The following is a 13,810-nucleotide window of genomic DNA, read 5'->3' on the forward strand; positions in this document are numbered from 1 at the left end:
CCAGCAGAATTGTTAATACCTTGCTAGAAAAATAAAAATATGAGAAGCAACCAGTATTTCCTTAGGCAAATGCTGCTCCACATCAGAGAACCAAGTATAGCCTTTCTGGCATCGTCTACCCCCCAGTGAAAATGCCGATGGTCCCCCTGGTACTGCCTTGGAGAAGCCCATGTTATAAACTATTGCCTTGGAGCATCCAAGGAGACAAGACAGACAACAAATATATATATTAATCAGAACAACATACCAAAGTTTATTGATTACTTCAAACAAAAGTTTCTGTAATGAAAAAAGAGCAAATTGCATTCATAAAAGGTAACATTCACATTCAATTTCCTTTATATAAAGCAACATAAATGTATAAAATTGCATTTAAGTGAAAAAAATGTAAGGTTGCAGTCCTTTTTTTTTTTTTTTTTTTTTGCAAGAAGCTGAAAATGTATCTTCTCATTGCCTGTATATAATTTACACTTTCTATATACTACATGGTTTTAAAAAAAAATCCATAGCTGGGAATCTGGATAAATGGTGCAGTATTAGGTAAGTTTTTCAACTGTGTGTATACAAATTCAATTTTAATTTTTTATGCAATTCCAAGTCATTTATAATATTCTCATAACGATTAGGATTAGTTTTTGAAAAGTAGCTATGACTACACCAAGTTCCTCCGTTACCACATAACAGTTTTAGAGGGAATCTTAATTACTTTTCTTATCTTTCAGTGTCACTAGCCAGTGATTAAACTTCAACGAATTGTTATGAAAAAACCCCAGCCTTTTTTCCTTCAAGTTTTTCCACCGATAAGCCTGTACTGACCTTTTAGTTCACTAATGAGCGCTGTAACACTGCAACGTGTATTATGGTACATGAACAACAATCACAGCATCACTGTGTCGGATTTCTGCCACTTCAGCATCCTGCTGGCTTACACCTTAGTTACTGTCACCACTTTTTCTTCCCTTCTCTAACCGCAGGAGTAGTCTCCTTTCCCTGATTTTACAAGTCACCCACAGCAACAGGAATTTCACTCCCGTTACTGCTGAATAACGAGCATCAGATCTTCTGCAGGTCCTTGCATTCCCCAGCACTACACCAGTGCACTAGCTGAAGATCCAAGCCCAAGAAAACCTGCATTTTCCCAAAGAACTGCTATTCAAGACATTTCACATTAATTCCAACCCACTTTTTAGCAGTCTGCCTTGGGTTTGAACGTACAACTATTGCGGTGGCTTGCTCCACCCTGAGACAGGACACTTGAAAACGGGAAGAGAAAGATTTGGTTCTTAGAAGGCTCCATCTTAAAACAGGCTGCAGAAATTAGCCTGTTTAAGTGGCTTTATTCAGACAGTTCACACATACATGGCAAGCTTCACTGTTCCCACTAATGTCACCACCAAAACCTCCAGCTGAATTTCATGGGAACAGACTTTGACCCCAGGAGTAGAGTACGACACAAAACAAACCGAGAAGCAAGGTGTCAGGCTTGGGACCATTCGGGCTTGGAATGGATTTGAATCACAGGAATTAGGCATTTCAGCGCCTGTTTAAATGTTATGTAAACACAAGTCAGCAACTGTATATTTAAGGAGAAAGGTTAGATTTGGCATATAGAGCGTATCTTCATTGTATTCATCGCATACTTGATCTGTAGGCACCACATTTTAGCAAGAAAAGTTGAGAATGGGACAAGGTCTGCAAGTTGAATTCTAGGTCTGTGAAATGAGCTAGGAAAAGGAAAAAAAAAAAAAGAGAAAAAAAAAAGCTTTGCCCATGGGACACATGCTGGAAGTGCAGCTCCTTACTTGCATGCAGCAAGGAGTCGAGCCGCGGTTGCTAACACGGTGCCAACGAACACCACTTGTGCTGAGGCCAGTGCAGCGTGTATAATACAGTGGTCCTGTCCGCACGTCCCCTCCCCTGCTGGGTGATGTAAGAGCAGCCACCAGCCACAGGGACCGCGCACACCCCTTCTTCACTCAGGTAAGGCCCGTGGCAAAGTCCTTCTGACGCACACCAGAACGTGCCTGCAGCTGATCCGCATCCTGCTTCCACCAGCGAAGACAGACCTCAGGGGTGGCAGCCAGAGAGCAAGATTCGATTCTTCCAAAAATTAAGTGCGCCATTCAGTGAAATTTGGTGAAGGGAATGTTTCGTCTAGTCCCATATTGTTTCTTTGCATGTAAATGACACAAAGCCTGAGCGAGCGGGAGCCAAACCCAGCCGCAGCGTGGAGCTTGTTACTTCTGTACTGAGACTTGAATGCAGAGGGCCAGGGCCAGGCAGCACAAGGAGGGACCTTCACACCAAACAGCGGTGGCACACAGGGTGCTCTGTCACTGCTTACGACTTAACGCAACAAAAAAAAGCTGCTTTTTCCACATATGAAATATCAGAGAAAAAAAAAGTATCGAGAGTCAGGCAGCTCACCTCTGCTGCACACAACCTAAAGAGAAGAGTTCCCACGACCATGGTACAGGTAGATTTAAAAAGAACATGCCAATTTAAAAACCAAATAAAGTGTAAAATGAAATCAGGTTCATGTATTCCTTTATTTTTAAACCGGCTTCTTGTTTCTTAGTGCAAATATCTCAAGATGCAGTTTTATATGCCTGCAAGTTTACAGGCACAGCCCGTGTCCCTGGGATCATCCCAGGACCACACTGTCACTCAGGCCTTTAAAGTGTTGAAGCAACTGCACCGTGCAGCAATGTAAGCACAACCACAGGAACCCGGGCAAAACGGCTGAAAGTCTGGCACAGCCCAACTTCTGAGATGCTTTCCTCCCCCATGAAAGCTTCCTTCCATCATGAACAGTCACAACACGAGGAAATAATGACCTTTTCTTTATCCTCCACCAGGAATAAACCCATCAGCAAACCGGCCACGAGGATGCTCGGACGCTTCCCAGCACCACGGGTCTCTGCGTGGATACCACCGCTGCGGACAGGCCGCAGGCGCTTCCAGCCGTACCCAGAGCGGGGATAGGCGACTGAACTTTGCACCATCCGTGAAGTTTTCTCCCGAGTTTTCAAGTATTTCTGCCACATACAACCCATGGCTGGGAGGGGGCAGCCCCCCGCCGAGGGCTTGCAGCCCCAGCACCGGGCAAGATGCTCACAGGGCTGCATCCAGCTTCTGCGTGACAGCAGCAGGCTCTCCCCAGTGCCTTCGGGATGCCGGAGGGGGCTGTTATTGGGTTTAAAGTCTGTGCTACTTCTTTGGTCAGGCAGAGCGAGAGACTTCAGCAGCTCTCTGCTGCTCTCGAACAGATCTGCCGCGGGCAGAGGAAGCCCCCGTGTGAAACGAGGCTGGCATTGCTCTCTTGCACTTCAATTCATGCTGTTTTGGATGAATTCCTAAAGATGCTTTCTCAGCCTCCAATAATGTAGAATTTGGCAGAATTTTTTGGGGGGGAGAGGGGAAGCCACAAGCCCAAAGACAAACAGGTACCGTGGGGCCAGTGCCCTGGCTACTGCTGTATCAGCATGGCAGCTTACCGGTCTTGGTATCAAAGAGAACTGTTAGGTTAAAACCATGGTTTTTTTCCTACAGCATGACAATACGCGGTGTTTGTATGGAGCACTTTAAAGTATCCTGAGAGGATATCTTTCTGCCAAATTAGTAACAGCATCTTCAGTCTTCACATAACCATTCTCTATACGTTTGTATGAGACTAACATAGGCTGATCAAAGGGGGCAGTCTGCAAAAATCAGAAGGAAAATGCACATGTATTGCAATTGTTACATTCCCAAACTCATCAAGCTTTTTTCTCTGTTGCTTTTAGAAAAAATACTTAACATTTTATAGAATGATTAGACCATGATAAAAGTGCCAAATTTCATTCACAACCAAGGAACAAATGATAAAATGGTAAATTAATTTGCCCAATCTGCAAAATGCTGTATAAAGTCTAAAAGTGGTATCTGCCTCGCTGTCTCCTGCGGCTCCCATTCTGCCCCAGTCCAGCCGCCTGCCACACCAGTCTGCACCAGTATATGGTAGTGGAGAGCACCACCTAACGTCTGCGGGGAAGGAAGGGCTGCTCGGCTCGCCAGCAACGCGGATTTATGACAGACACATTTGGAGCTCTGGCAAGCTTGGCTGTTGGACCTGCCCTTCCAATTAAACTGATTCTTTAGAAGCAGGTGTGGGTACAAAGATAGGAGAGGTTTGCAGAAAATTTGCAGTTTTATGTTGGCAGCGGACAGCACACAGCTATGTAATAGGTGAAATTGTGAATTCAATTAGGCACTTTTATTTTTTTTATTCTGCTATTGGCTTACTACGGTATTTAAAATCAAGTAAACTTATACTAGGATGCTCTCTGTGTGCGTATATAGATACAGACATGGAGACATGCCTGCCCTACCATATGTTGATATACATAAACAAGTACACATGTTTAGTTTCAGTCTAGGCAGATGAATTAAAATGTACTTATTTCTATTTGACAGAACAGCATGCATCCTAGAAAAAGGGATTTTTGGTACAACTCAGATGCAATACTGGAATCATTTTAATAGCTGAGATTTGAATACTTCACTGTAAATGCTGTTAGCACAATTCACTGCATTCTCACATTAAATTTTCTAGTAATATTAGACTAAAGTATGTTATATTTAAAGATTTGTTTACATATTGCAAGATATTTCAGTTAGAGCTGCAAAATATTTCAGTTTGAGAGGATCTGCACACATATGGGATTCTGAAGAGGCTGGAGGGGACAACATCCCCAAATTAAAATGCATCCCAAGCATTGCATCTCCATTCCACAAGGACAGATGCCCCACACCGATAGTCAAGAGGATTACAAGAACCATAGTTTAATTGATTGGGGGGGGGGGTTACATTTGGTTAATTGATGCCTTTTAAAACCATCCCAACTCCTTTGGACAGGGTACCTGTTACAACACATTAGACTCATCTGAGAATGTTCTTAAAAGTAGTGGTCTGACAGAAGGTCTGGCCGACAATGAATCAGGTGCCTTCCTGCTGCTCTGCAACAGCGAGGCAAAGAGACTTATAGCACACGTGACACTTGTCCCTGCCTAATGGTCAAACAATGTAAGACACACACGCACACACCCCTTTTTACAGCTAAGTCATATCATAAGGGATGTAGCAATACATGCTCCCTAAAAACCACAGTGATTAATACTGGCTGGGTCTTGCAGTGCAAGAGGCACAGAGGATATTCAGAAACTAGCCCTGCTTCCTGAAATGGTTAACTTCAGGCTTGGGGGTTTATGCTACAGGTGCTTTTGAGGAAGAAACCATCCTTGATCTTCACGCAACTGGTATTTTTAAAATAGCAAGTAATACTGGAGATCTGCAGTGAAACCAAATGCTAGGAACATGTTTTCAAGGCACTTTGCTGTAGGGTAGCCCCACCATCTCCATGGTCAGCAAGTCCACAACTACCCCTTGTTGTGAGGGTTGAGTGCAGTGGGTTATTCACTTGTACAACTGTAGCACTAGCAAGTGGGATGGACTGGGCAAGACAGGCACTTGGGGAGCTCCTAGATCAAACGAGCCTGAGCTGTTCGCCAGCTCATCCAAAGAACGATCAAAATCAAGTGAACTTTGTCACACACTTTAGAAAAGTTTGTATCTAGTCCACTAACCGACAAAACTACAGTGGGGAAGGAGAGTGTGACCAGCATCGGCCGCATTCACCTCACTCGGACATCCCGAGCACAACCAGCTCACCCACCTGAGGCACGGCAGGAGACCGAAGGGGAAGAGACAGACGAAATATTTAAGCAAAAGATTTAAATTAAAGCAAGAGGAGGGGGAAAAAAAGCAGGGGTTTGCCAGGTGAGCAAATCTAAAGAGGGGTTTTCAGGAGTTAGGCATCAGAAGGAAAAAGCAGTAGAGCAAGCAACACATAGTGACTCAGAAAGAAAATCACCTTATTCACTCCAAGAAAAGCTGTGATTGCTGGAAGTTTGAGAAAGCATGAAGATAGTGGATGTTCCTGAGGAAGGAAGGCGCTTCGTTACCTAGTTCACAACAGCACAAAAAGACAGAAACTTGCAGTACAAGAAAGAGAAAGGCAGAAACCAAGGAAAACAGAAATGCGCCTTGCAGTTAAAAAAAGAAAAAAAACACCAACAAAAAACCAACAAAACATTACCAGACAGAAAATTTAATAAAGACTGAGCAGAGGCAATGCGTTGTGTTATAGGGAACTCGGGGTAAAACCCAGTCCCATCGAGGTCAAGGGCAAACACCCATCAACCTGGCCTCAGTCCATCCTCCCCTTCCAGAGGAGACCCTCAGCTGTCAAGGTGGGGGTTCAGGCACCTAAATAACATCCCTAATCTTAATTTTCATTTAATGCTCCCCTTGGCAAACTGATGTTTTATTTTTTTTTCCAATATTAAGGTCAGGATTTTCAAAAAGGGTCTTGATTTGAAATCATCTACCTGTTCTTAGATACCTTTACAATCAGGTGACTGATTTTGGTGTCCGACTGCCAATACAGACATCTAGAGCCGGTATCTGCTTCAGGCGTTTCATAAAGCTCTTGCTCAAAATGTACATTTAAATATGGCTCAGCCTGTGTTTAGTTTCGTATGCACATATGAAGAGACTTTTCTAGTTGACACTTACTTTGCTTTGCTAAATGATTTCACAAGAGCCTTTTTTAACACATATAAAGCACTCTTAAAAGCAAGTATTGCATGGTGGAATGGATCTTCTGGCCAACAGCTGAAGGCAAAAGTGGGTCACCTCTCAGGTGAGTTGAGCTGGGGCTTGGAAACCCCCAGGTCACCATCCTCAAACCACCCTGTGTCAGCAGCTGAGAGTAACCCACTCCCAGCCTATTCAACAGGGGTGTCAAGCTAGAAACTATTAAATCGTACTTAACTGAAAGAAATTCCATGGAGCTTCAAAGAATTCAACAATACTTTTACCATCTCTATTGCTTTCAATGTTAATGGTTTGGGGTGGGGTTTTTTTGTCTTGCAGATACATGTTTTACCTCAATGATACTGTGCCAAACTTGGACTTCAAATGGGAGAGGAAAACCTTTACTACTTCACTGGATATTTTTTTTTAAATCAGGATAATAATTTTTAAATAAGGACCACAGATAACAAGTTATCCCAGGTGAGGAAGGTGCACTGAAACCTCACGGGATGCAAGAGCTTCCAGGAGAGAAGCCTGTTTTGAACCTCAGTATTTAGAAGTTCATCCCATGATTTCCTGGGACACGGTCAGACCAGCTGGGCATTGGTCTGCCAGCACCACAGTGCTGGTCCAGGGCATGGCTGGCAGGGCAGAAGTCACCTCTGCATGCTGCTAGCCCTGCGCTGGCCAAATTCTGCCGCTGTGCTGCCGGGCAGAGTGATGGCTGGCCCCGGCTACCTGCCAGGGAGCCACCCTGGCCCAAACCCCCAAAACGCCAACATCTGCTGGGTGTTGGCGGGGGGGGACAACGTACACCCTGCTGGCCTGTGCCCCACCACTGCCTAAGGACATTCAAACCGGATGGCAAGAGGCCATGGCTGGTAAGAGGCTGAGTGTTGACCTGAAGGAGGACTTGCTGATGCTGCAGGGGGAAAAGAGGGGCTGCAGGAGGGAGGGGAGGCACAGGGAGCAGTGGAGGCATGGCCGGGGTGAGCAAGGCTGCCCAGGGGGATGGTGCTGCGGGGATGTTCAGCATCTCCAGGTAAGCAGAGAGCAAGGGGCAGGTGAGGGGCTCAGTATGGTGCCAGTTGTGACCCAGCAGTGCTGGCATTCACCATTTGCAGGAGCGACAAAGAAAACTTAGGAGATGGTTTACACTTCTAAAACGAGCCCTCCTCCTCAGCAGCAGAGGAAAGCTGTTAAGAAACCAAACTGCTTCTGAGGAGAGTCAGACACTGCAGGCTCACACCATGGTATGAGCCCTCGGTCATTAAGGGGAGGGGGGGAAATGTGACAAGACCTGATCCTGTTGTTCCCCCTGCGCCAGCACCTGAGGACATACCTAAAGGGAACATCAGGGGTGCGTTCTTTGACATAAAAACAAGTAGCTTTTTTTCATGACACAATATGGTGGGTTTGATGATCAGTTCAGGTTGGAAAAGGGTTACTGTGCTTTTTTATAAGAGACAGCAGGTTTCCATCCAGTGAAGGCAACTAAGGAAAGGCACGGGTTGAGTCTCTCCTCACTACAGATCTAGGCAGTATTTTTAGATGAGCTTCTTGACATTTCTGGCATGTGAAAGAGCAAGATGAGACTCTAGAAAGGCTTCCTCAAGATGCGAGTTGTACATGGTACTGTTACAGGTTCATCTGGTGCTTAAGAGAGGTCTTCCTAAAAATACTGTGCAATACATCATCTTGTTCCTTACCTGATGATTTTTCTCTTTTATATTTTTTAAAACTATTAGAAGAATTTCTGGGAAAAGGCTGATAAAGATCAGGAGAACTATTGCCAGCCATGTGGAAACAGAAGTCAGCATATGGGCAAATACAAAATACATTCTTTGCTGCTTCAGGAAAGGCCTGAAAAAGAAAGGACACAAATAAATTCTTGTTAACATGAATTTCCCAAGAAGGTCAGAATTAAAGGCAGATTCAGATCAAACTATTAGCAGTAATGCCTCCCTTTCAGATGGAGATGGATACAGCCTGCACAGAAACAAACTGCCCGTCTTTCTCTCAATGCATCTCCTGCCTTGTACTGCGCTAGTTCTGGAGGACTGTCCTGTCACCTTACATGAGGCATTTTACACCCTCCATATCTGTTTCATTTTGGGACAGGGAGGGGTTTGGATTTTGCTACTATCACCAATTTTGCTACCATCACTGAAAGATAAATTATTCACCTTACCAAAAACCAGATCATTTTATTTCAACTTTGAACTTTGCTATAGCTTCTGGTTTGCTTCTGATGGTGGAAATCCAGAGAACTCCTGGTCCCAACAGGTTATTTGCCTCTTCCTTCCTCCCTTGATGATGGAAGGGAACCAACAGATGCTTGTGAAAAATGCTTCATAAATAAATGATGACAAGGATCCCAAAGCAGTTGTTGCTTAGCATTAACTCAAAAATATTGAGCTATGCAAGTTAAACACACCAGCAGAACACTCACATATTTCAGTGTAGAGAACTGGCTAGATTGCAGATCTGAATCTGTTGGTTAGGAACACTGAAGAGTTAAACAAAGACCGTGACCCCCAATTCAACTATTTACATCAGTTCCACATCTTGATTAGCAGGCTGCTGGGTCAAGGATCTAGCCAATAAGCCACGGCAGAAGCCCATGGGATAGCAAAAGTGTAAAATGGAAGATACTGTGAACGTCAACATGAACATCTACTCCAGCATGGGAACTAGAAAATTAATAATATTTGTAATGTATTATTGCTTGCCTGTTTTCGCAAAACATTAAACCTAAAATCCTGGTCACACTCAAATCAATGAGAATTTCTCTACTCTGATCCAGGATTTCAGCAGCAGGATCTGTGCTTTCTCCTGCTTATTTCTTCCTCTTAAGCTGCCCCAGAGTGCCGGGTCCTCTTTCCCTGCATCTACCTCATCTGTTCCTTCCTTCTGTACCACTGGGTTTCTTTCCAGCACCAATTTTTCCTTTCTTTCCTATCCACAAGCACAAACAGATCCTGAAACATTTACCCTGGAACCTCCCAATGAAGATAAGGGCCTCAGCACCAGAAATGACCCTGCAGGCAGAAAAGCAAACCACCTCTTGCCAAAGCTGAGCACCTGGATGGCAACGAGGGAGTTATCTGCTTTCAGGCTATCCCTTCGGCGGGCTGACAACCCTCCTTGAACACAGCCCTCTTCCAGCCCTGACTTTTAGTAGGTGTTGGATGGAGAGATCATCCCTTCCCTCGCGGTAGAGGAAGGAGTGTGGTTGCACACACCTCGCCATCCGTAAATCTCTGGATAGCCCAGATGAGGGGATGCTGCAGCCACGTCCCTGCAAAGCCAGCACTGGGAATTCCCCTAAGAAAGCACCATGGAAAGAGGAAAAGATACTTGCCAAATGACTCCTCCCCAAAAGAACGAGAAAAACACATAGAAGGCAAGGGAGCCCCAAATCACAAAGTGGTTCATCCACGTCCAGAATCGGGTATCTAATGCTAGCTGCGTGAATAAAAAAAAGACAGAACAGGCATTAGATGCAGAGTGTATTTGATTGTATTTATTTGAAATTTCAGACTGGTTTCCCATTAAAGTTGAAGGTTCTCCAAACAGCTACCTCTCTGCATATGTGCACCAGGGAAAATATTTTCAGTATCTACAGATTGGCATAATGTCAACAGGGAAACAGTGAATTTCTAATTGTAACTGACACTTTTTAATAGAATAAATTTGATGCAACTACTGATGCTAAAGAAATGTCTAAAGGTTACAGGGACTGTAATTGCCTCCTGCCACCACCTGCTGTCCTGAACCAAACATAAAAGACCTTTTGTAAGGTCTTATGCAAACTGTTCTTTCTGGAAAGCTCTGTGAAACAAAGCAGATTTGCTATTATTATTTGACAGATGTGCTTTTATAATCCCTCTGGTGCTTAGTCATGTCTGAAACAAGGTGACAGATCCAAGTTCTCTATTGCTCCCCTCCTCTTGCTGGAACTGAACACCAAGGGGTGAAAGTGTGGGGAAAGTCAACCATAACCAACTGGAGTTCTCAAAACAGGGCAAAAAATAGGAAAATAATTTAACCAAACCAAACAATTATAGACCAGTACAGGCCAGGAATACAACCACAGACTACACAAAGGACAATGTTCAATAAGCAAGTTCTTCCTCTGTGGAAGAAGAGAAGATTTAAGTGTGGTGGGAAACATACTCACAGACACTTTAACACATTCACTGCCTGATTTTACAGCACATACACGTGCAATGGAAAATGACTGCAATAACTGGCTGAAAAAGGAAGGAAGATCCTAACCTTCAGAGTGACGGTGAACACCAGCACGGTGAAAACAATCGTCCCAAAGGTCCAGTTTCCAAAAACCTGAAAAACACGTTACATTGCCACAGGCGTCTCGGTCCATCTCCTTGGAGAGGCACAGAAACAACGATGAGGACAGGGGTGCAAGCAGGGACCGGAGGGGAAGGATGGGATGGAGCGACTGCTACGGGGATTGATGCTCGGAGAGGCGCCGGGCGCCCTGCACGACTCGCCACCCACTACGCTACCCTGTGCCATGCAGTGCCACACAGACGGGTGACCCAGAGTTGGGACGGTGACAGGTACAACCTCCTACTAACAGCAATGTCGATTGAGGATACAAGTCATTGGACCACCTGTATTTCATGATTTCTTGGTAATTTACTCAGTTTCTGCTTTCTTGCAACACCTCTGCTCATTGTCTCGTTTTAGTCCCATTTGCAGAATGCACCAATGGGTATTTTTCCATCTGTTTTGGTTTGCAGATGCTAGTGACTACGCACAACAAAGAAAAGCAGATACTGTATATAAATCCAAATGATGGCAATGAATGGGAGGGATGCTTACCAAAGGCTGTCAAGATCTGAATGCATACATTAAAACAGAAAGTGAAATGTAAAAGTTTTCAAAAAATGCAAAAAAATTAAAGTCAATAGGAGCGAAAAAGGAGTCAATCAAACATACATGGATATTATGAACAATTGCTGGTAGCAGTTTTTACAGGAATAAGTGTTTACAAAACAGGACATAACCACAGATCTTATTTTAGTGCCACATACACTTGACCTCTGAAGGCATTTGCAGAACATATCAGTGCTTCATGTTTTATTCAAATACAACCAGAATGGCTATAAATACAGAAAAGCACTGAATCCACAATACCGGGGCTTGACTACATATAGCTGGGGCCACAAATGTTGGCAGTGGTGCAACGTATGCATATACATACATAAATTTCATCAACTTTTCTCCAAGTGTTAGCTGCTAAAAAAAGCTAAGGTTTTTTCAAGGGTCACAAGTGATGGTGTAAAGAAGCTTTCCATCAGCTGAGACCTGATAACGTGCTGTGTAATCCCTTGGGGAAAGGGTCTGGAGACAGCCCAGGCCACCACACGTGGCAGCTGCACTGCACTGACGCTTTGCTCTGCTCAGTTAACCAGCAAAAAGAAAAAAAAAAAAAAAAACGGAAAAAGAAAAAAAATTTCCATCTTGTCCCCACCCCTCACCTTTCTGTACAAGTTAACCCGGATCAGCTCCCACACCTCGCTCATGTGGTGATGCAAGCGCTTGTCCCAATGCAAGAGGCACGAGCAAGCAGACAGCAGGGAGAAGAAGAACAGCCTGCTCGTTCTGACAGTGGTGCTAACTTATGCTGGCTGCGAAACAGTAGCAAAACTCCAGCACCAGCCCTCCCCACCCTGCAAAGGGAGGAGGGCGGCTGAAATCATGCCCCAGAGCAGGTGCAGCACACAAGCAGCCCTGTACCACGTCTGCGCGAACAAGCAGCGTCTTATCGAGGTGGGCTAATTCAGTTGCTTGTAACCAGCCAAACGTGTGCCAAATTTCACACTTCATGCTGGTGGAAAGGATGACACTGCTCCTGCCTCGGGCCAATGCCTGGGACCACGCAGAAGAGTGGAAGAGCTCTGTGCAAAGCTCACCAGGTTGGAATAAAACTGTGTGTAAGACTAGTTATTTTACCTAGTGAGTGTAACCAGCTCTGTCCTGTTTCCATGGAGATTTGGAAAACGTTTTATTTCAAGCATTTGCTGCAGAATCACACCATAAGCAGGCTACACCATCGGACAAGACTCGAGACACACCACACAGATTAAGCGTGTAGGTACTCCCTGCCAGGCGTATAAAAGAAGCAGTGCACAAAAGAAACACTCATCTTCATCTTTCTCCTTCTGGTGGCATTACCTTTCCGTTATCTTCCAATGATGAATTTTGAAAAAGAAAATAAACCCCAAAGAAAAACACGAGTCCTTCAAAGGCGCCCAGAAAGGTCCAGTACAGGAACGGCCTCCACTGCAGCATTGCATTATCTGAAACCTTCCTGCCAAGACACAGAGGAACAAGAACATCACCGCCACGTTTAGGATGAGCTGCAAAGCCCCCTGCAGCCAGGTGATCAGTGGGCTTTGGAGTAAGCCCTTATTGTAGGGGACAAGGAGATAAAACACAAATAAGTGCCAGCATACAGGACATGAACATTTACCATATGCAGCTGCTGGTCATGAGAAATCATAAGAAGTTCAGCATATTAATTTGTTTTGTCCTTCCCTAGGTAACTTGGATTAAAATCCAAGCCAGCCCAAAGTGAACAGCTGTAACACTGTCCTGAGTGTCTCCACAGCCCCTGCATCACCCATGCTACTTGACATTAACTGCCAAATTTTAAAACCAGGGCAATGCTAAAGAAGAGCCATATGGGATGCAGCAAACTGTGGTGTGTTTCCCTCTTTGTTGAATGCACAAACTCCTTCTTTGAGAAAAGTGCTGCATGTCCCATTCCTGGAAGCGTTTTTTTTCTGCACAGGCTGAAAATAACCTCCTGAATCGTACGGTGGGTGTTTTTAACACGGGGGTTGTAGCAGGAGGCTCTTGGCTGAATATAGGATGAGATCTGGCATGAAGGCAGCAGCAGCAAACGGATGCACTATGGGCAGAGCTCTGCACCGAGCACAGGCAAAGCCCAGGAGTGGAGGGCAGACATCAGGGCAAGAGGGAGTTAAAAAGTTTCCTGCATCATTATCTTTTCAGATCACTTTCTTTAAAATCTGAAGATGGATAGGGGGATAAAAGCATGTTTATGGCAAAACCAAAAATCCCCATTATTTTCCCATTTTTCTTCCTAGCTATTAAAGCAATACTATTTTCAGCAAG

The 13,810-nt window shown here is 44.5% G+C and overlaps 1 protein-coding gene across 12 annotated transcripts in view; it reads right to left on the bottom strand.

Annotated features, from left to right (window-relative positions):
- Positions 1-225: 225 nt before the first annotated feature.
- The window catches only part of ATP11C (ATPase phospholipid transporting 11C (ATP11C blood group)), a 58,113-nt gene continuing 44,528 nt past the window's right edge, over positions 226-13,810 (bottom strand). The window contains exons 25-32 of one of the 12 annotated variants that reach the window (XR_012624538.1): positions 12,845-12,980; positions 11,489-11,504; positions 10,919-10,984; positions 10,002-10,101; positions 8,347-8,500; positions 5,913-6,003; positions 4,903-4,998; positions 3,686-3,701 (exon numbers count right to left, since the gene is read on the bottom strand). Coding sequence is in view for 8 of the 12 variants with exons in the window: in XM_074834749.1 (XP_074690850.1) it covers positions 3,585-3,701; positions 8,347-8,500; positions 10,002-10,101; positions 10,919-10,984; positions 11,489-11,504; positions 12,845-12,980 (589 nt within the window). In the remaining 4 variants the exon portion in view is untranslated. Of the gene's footprint in view, positions 3,702-4,902; positions 4,999-5,578; positions 6,004-8,346; positions 8,501-10,001; positions 10,106-10,918; positions 10,985-11,488; positions 11,505-12,844; positions 12,981-13,810 lie in introns of those variants that run through there. The other 11 variants (XR_012624537.1, XR_012624540.1, XM_074834751.1 and 8 more) reach the window with 11 other exon arrangements.

This window comes from Strix aluco, chromosome 10, assembly GCF_031877795.1.
Source record: "Strix aluco isolate bStrAlu1 chromosome 10, bStrAlu1.hap1, whole genome shotgun sequence".
Lineage (NCBI taxonomy): Eukaryota > Metazoa > Chordata > Aves > Strigiformes > Strigidae > Strix > Strix aluco.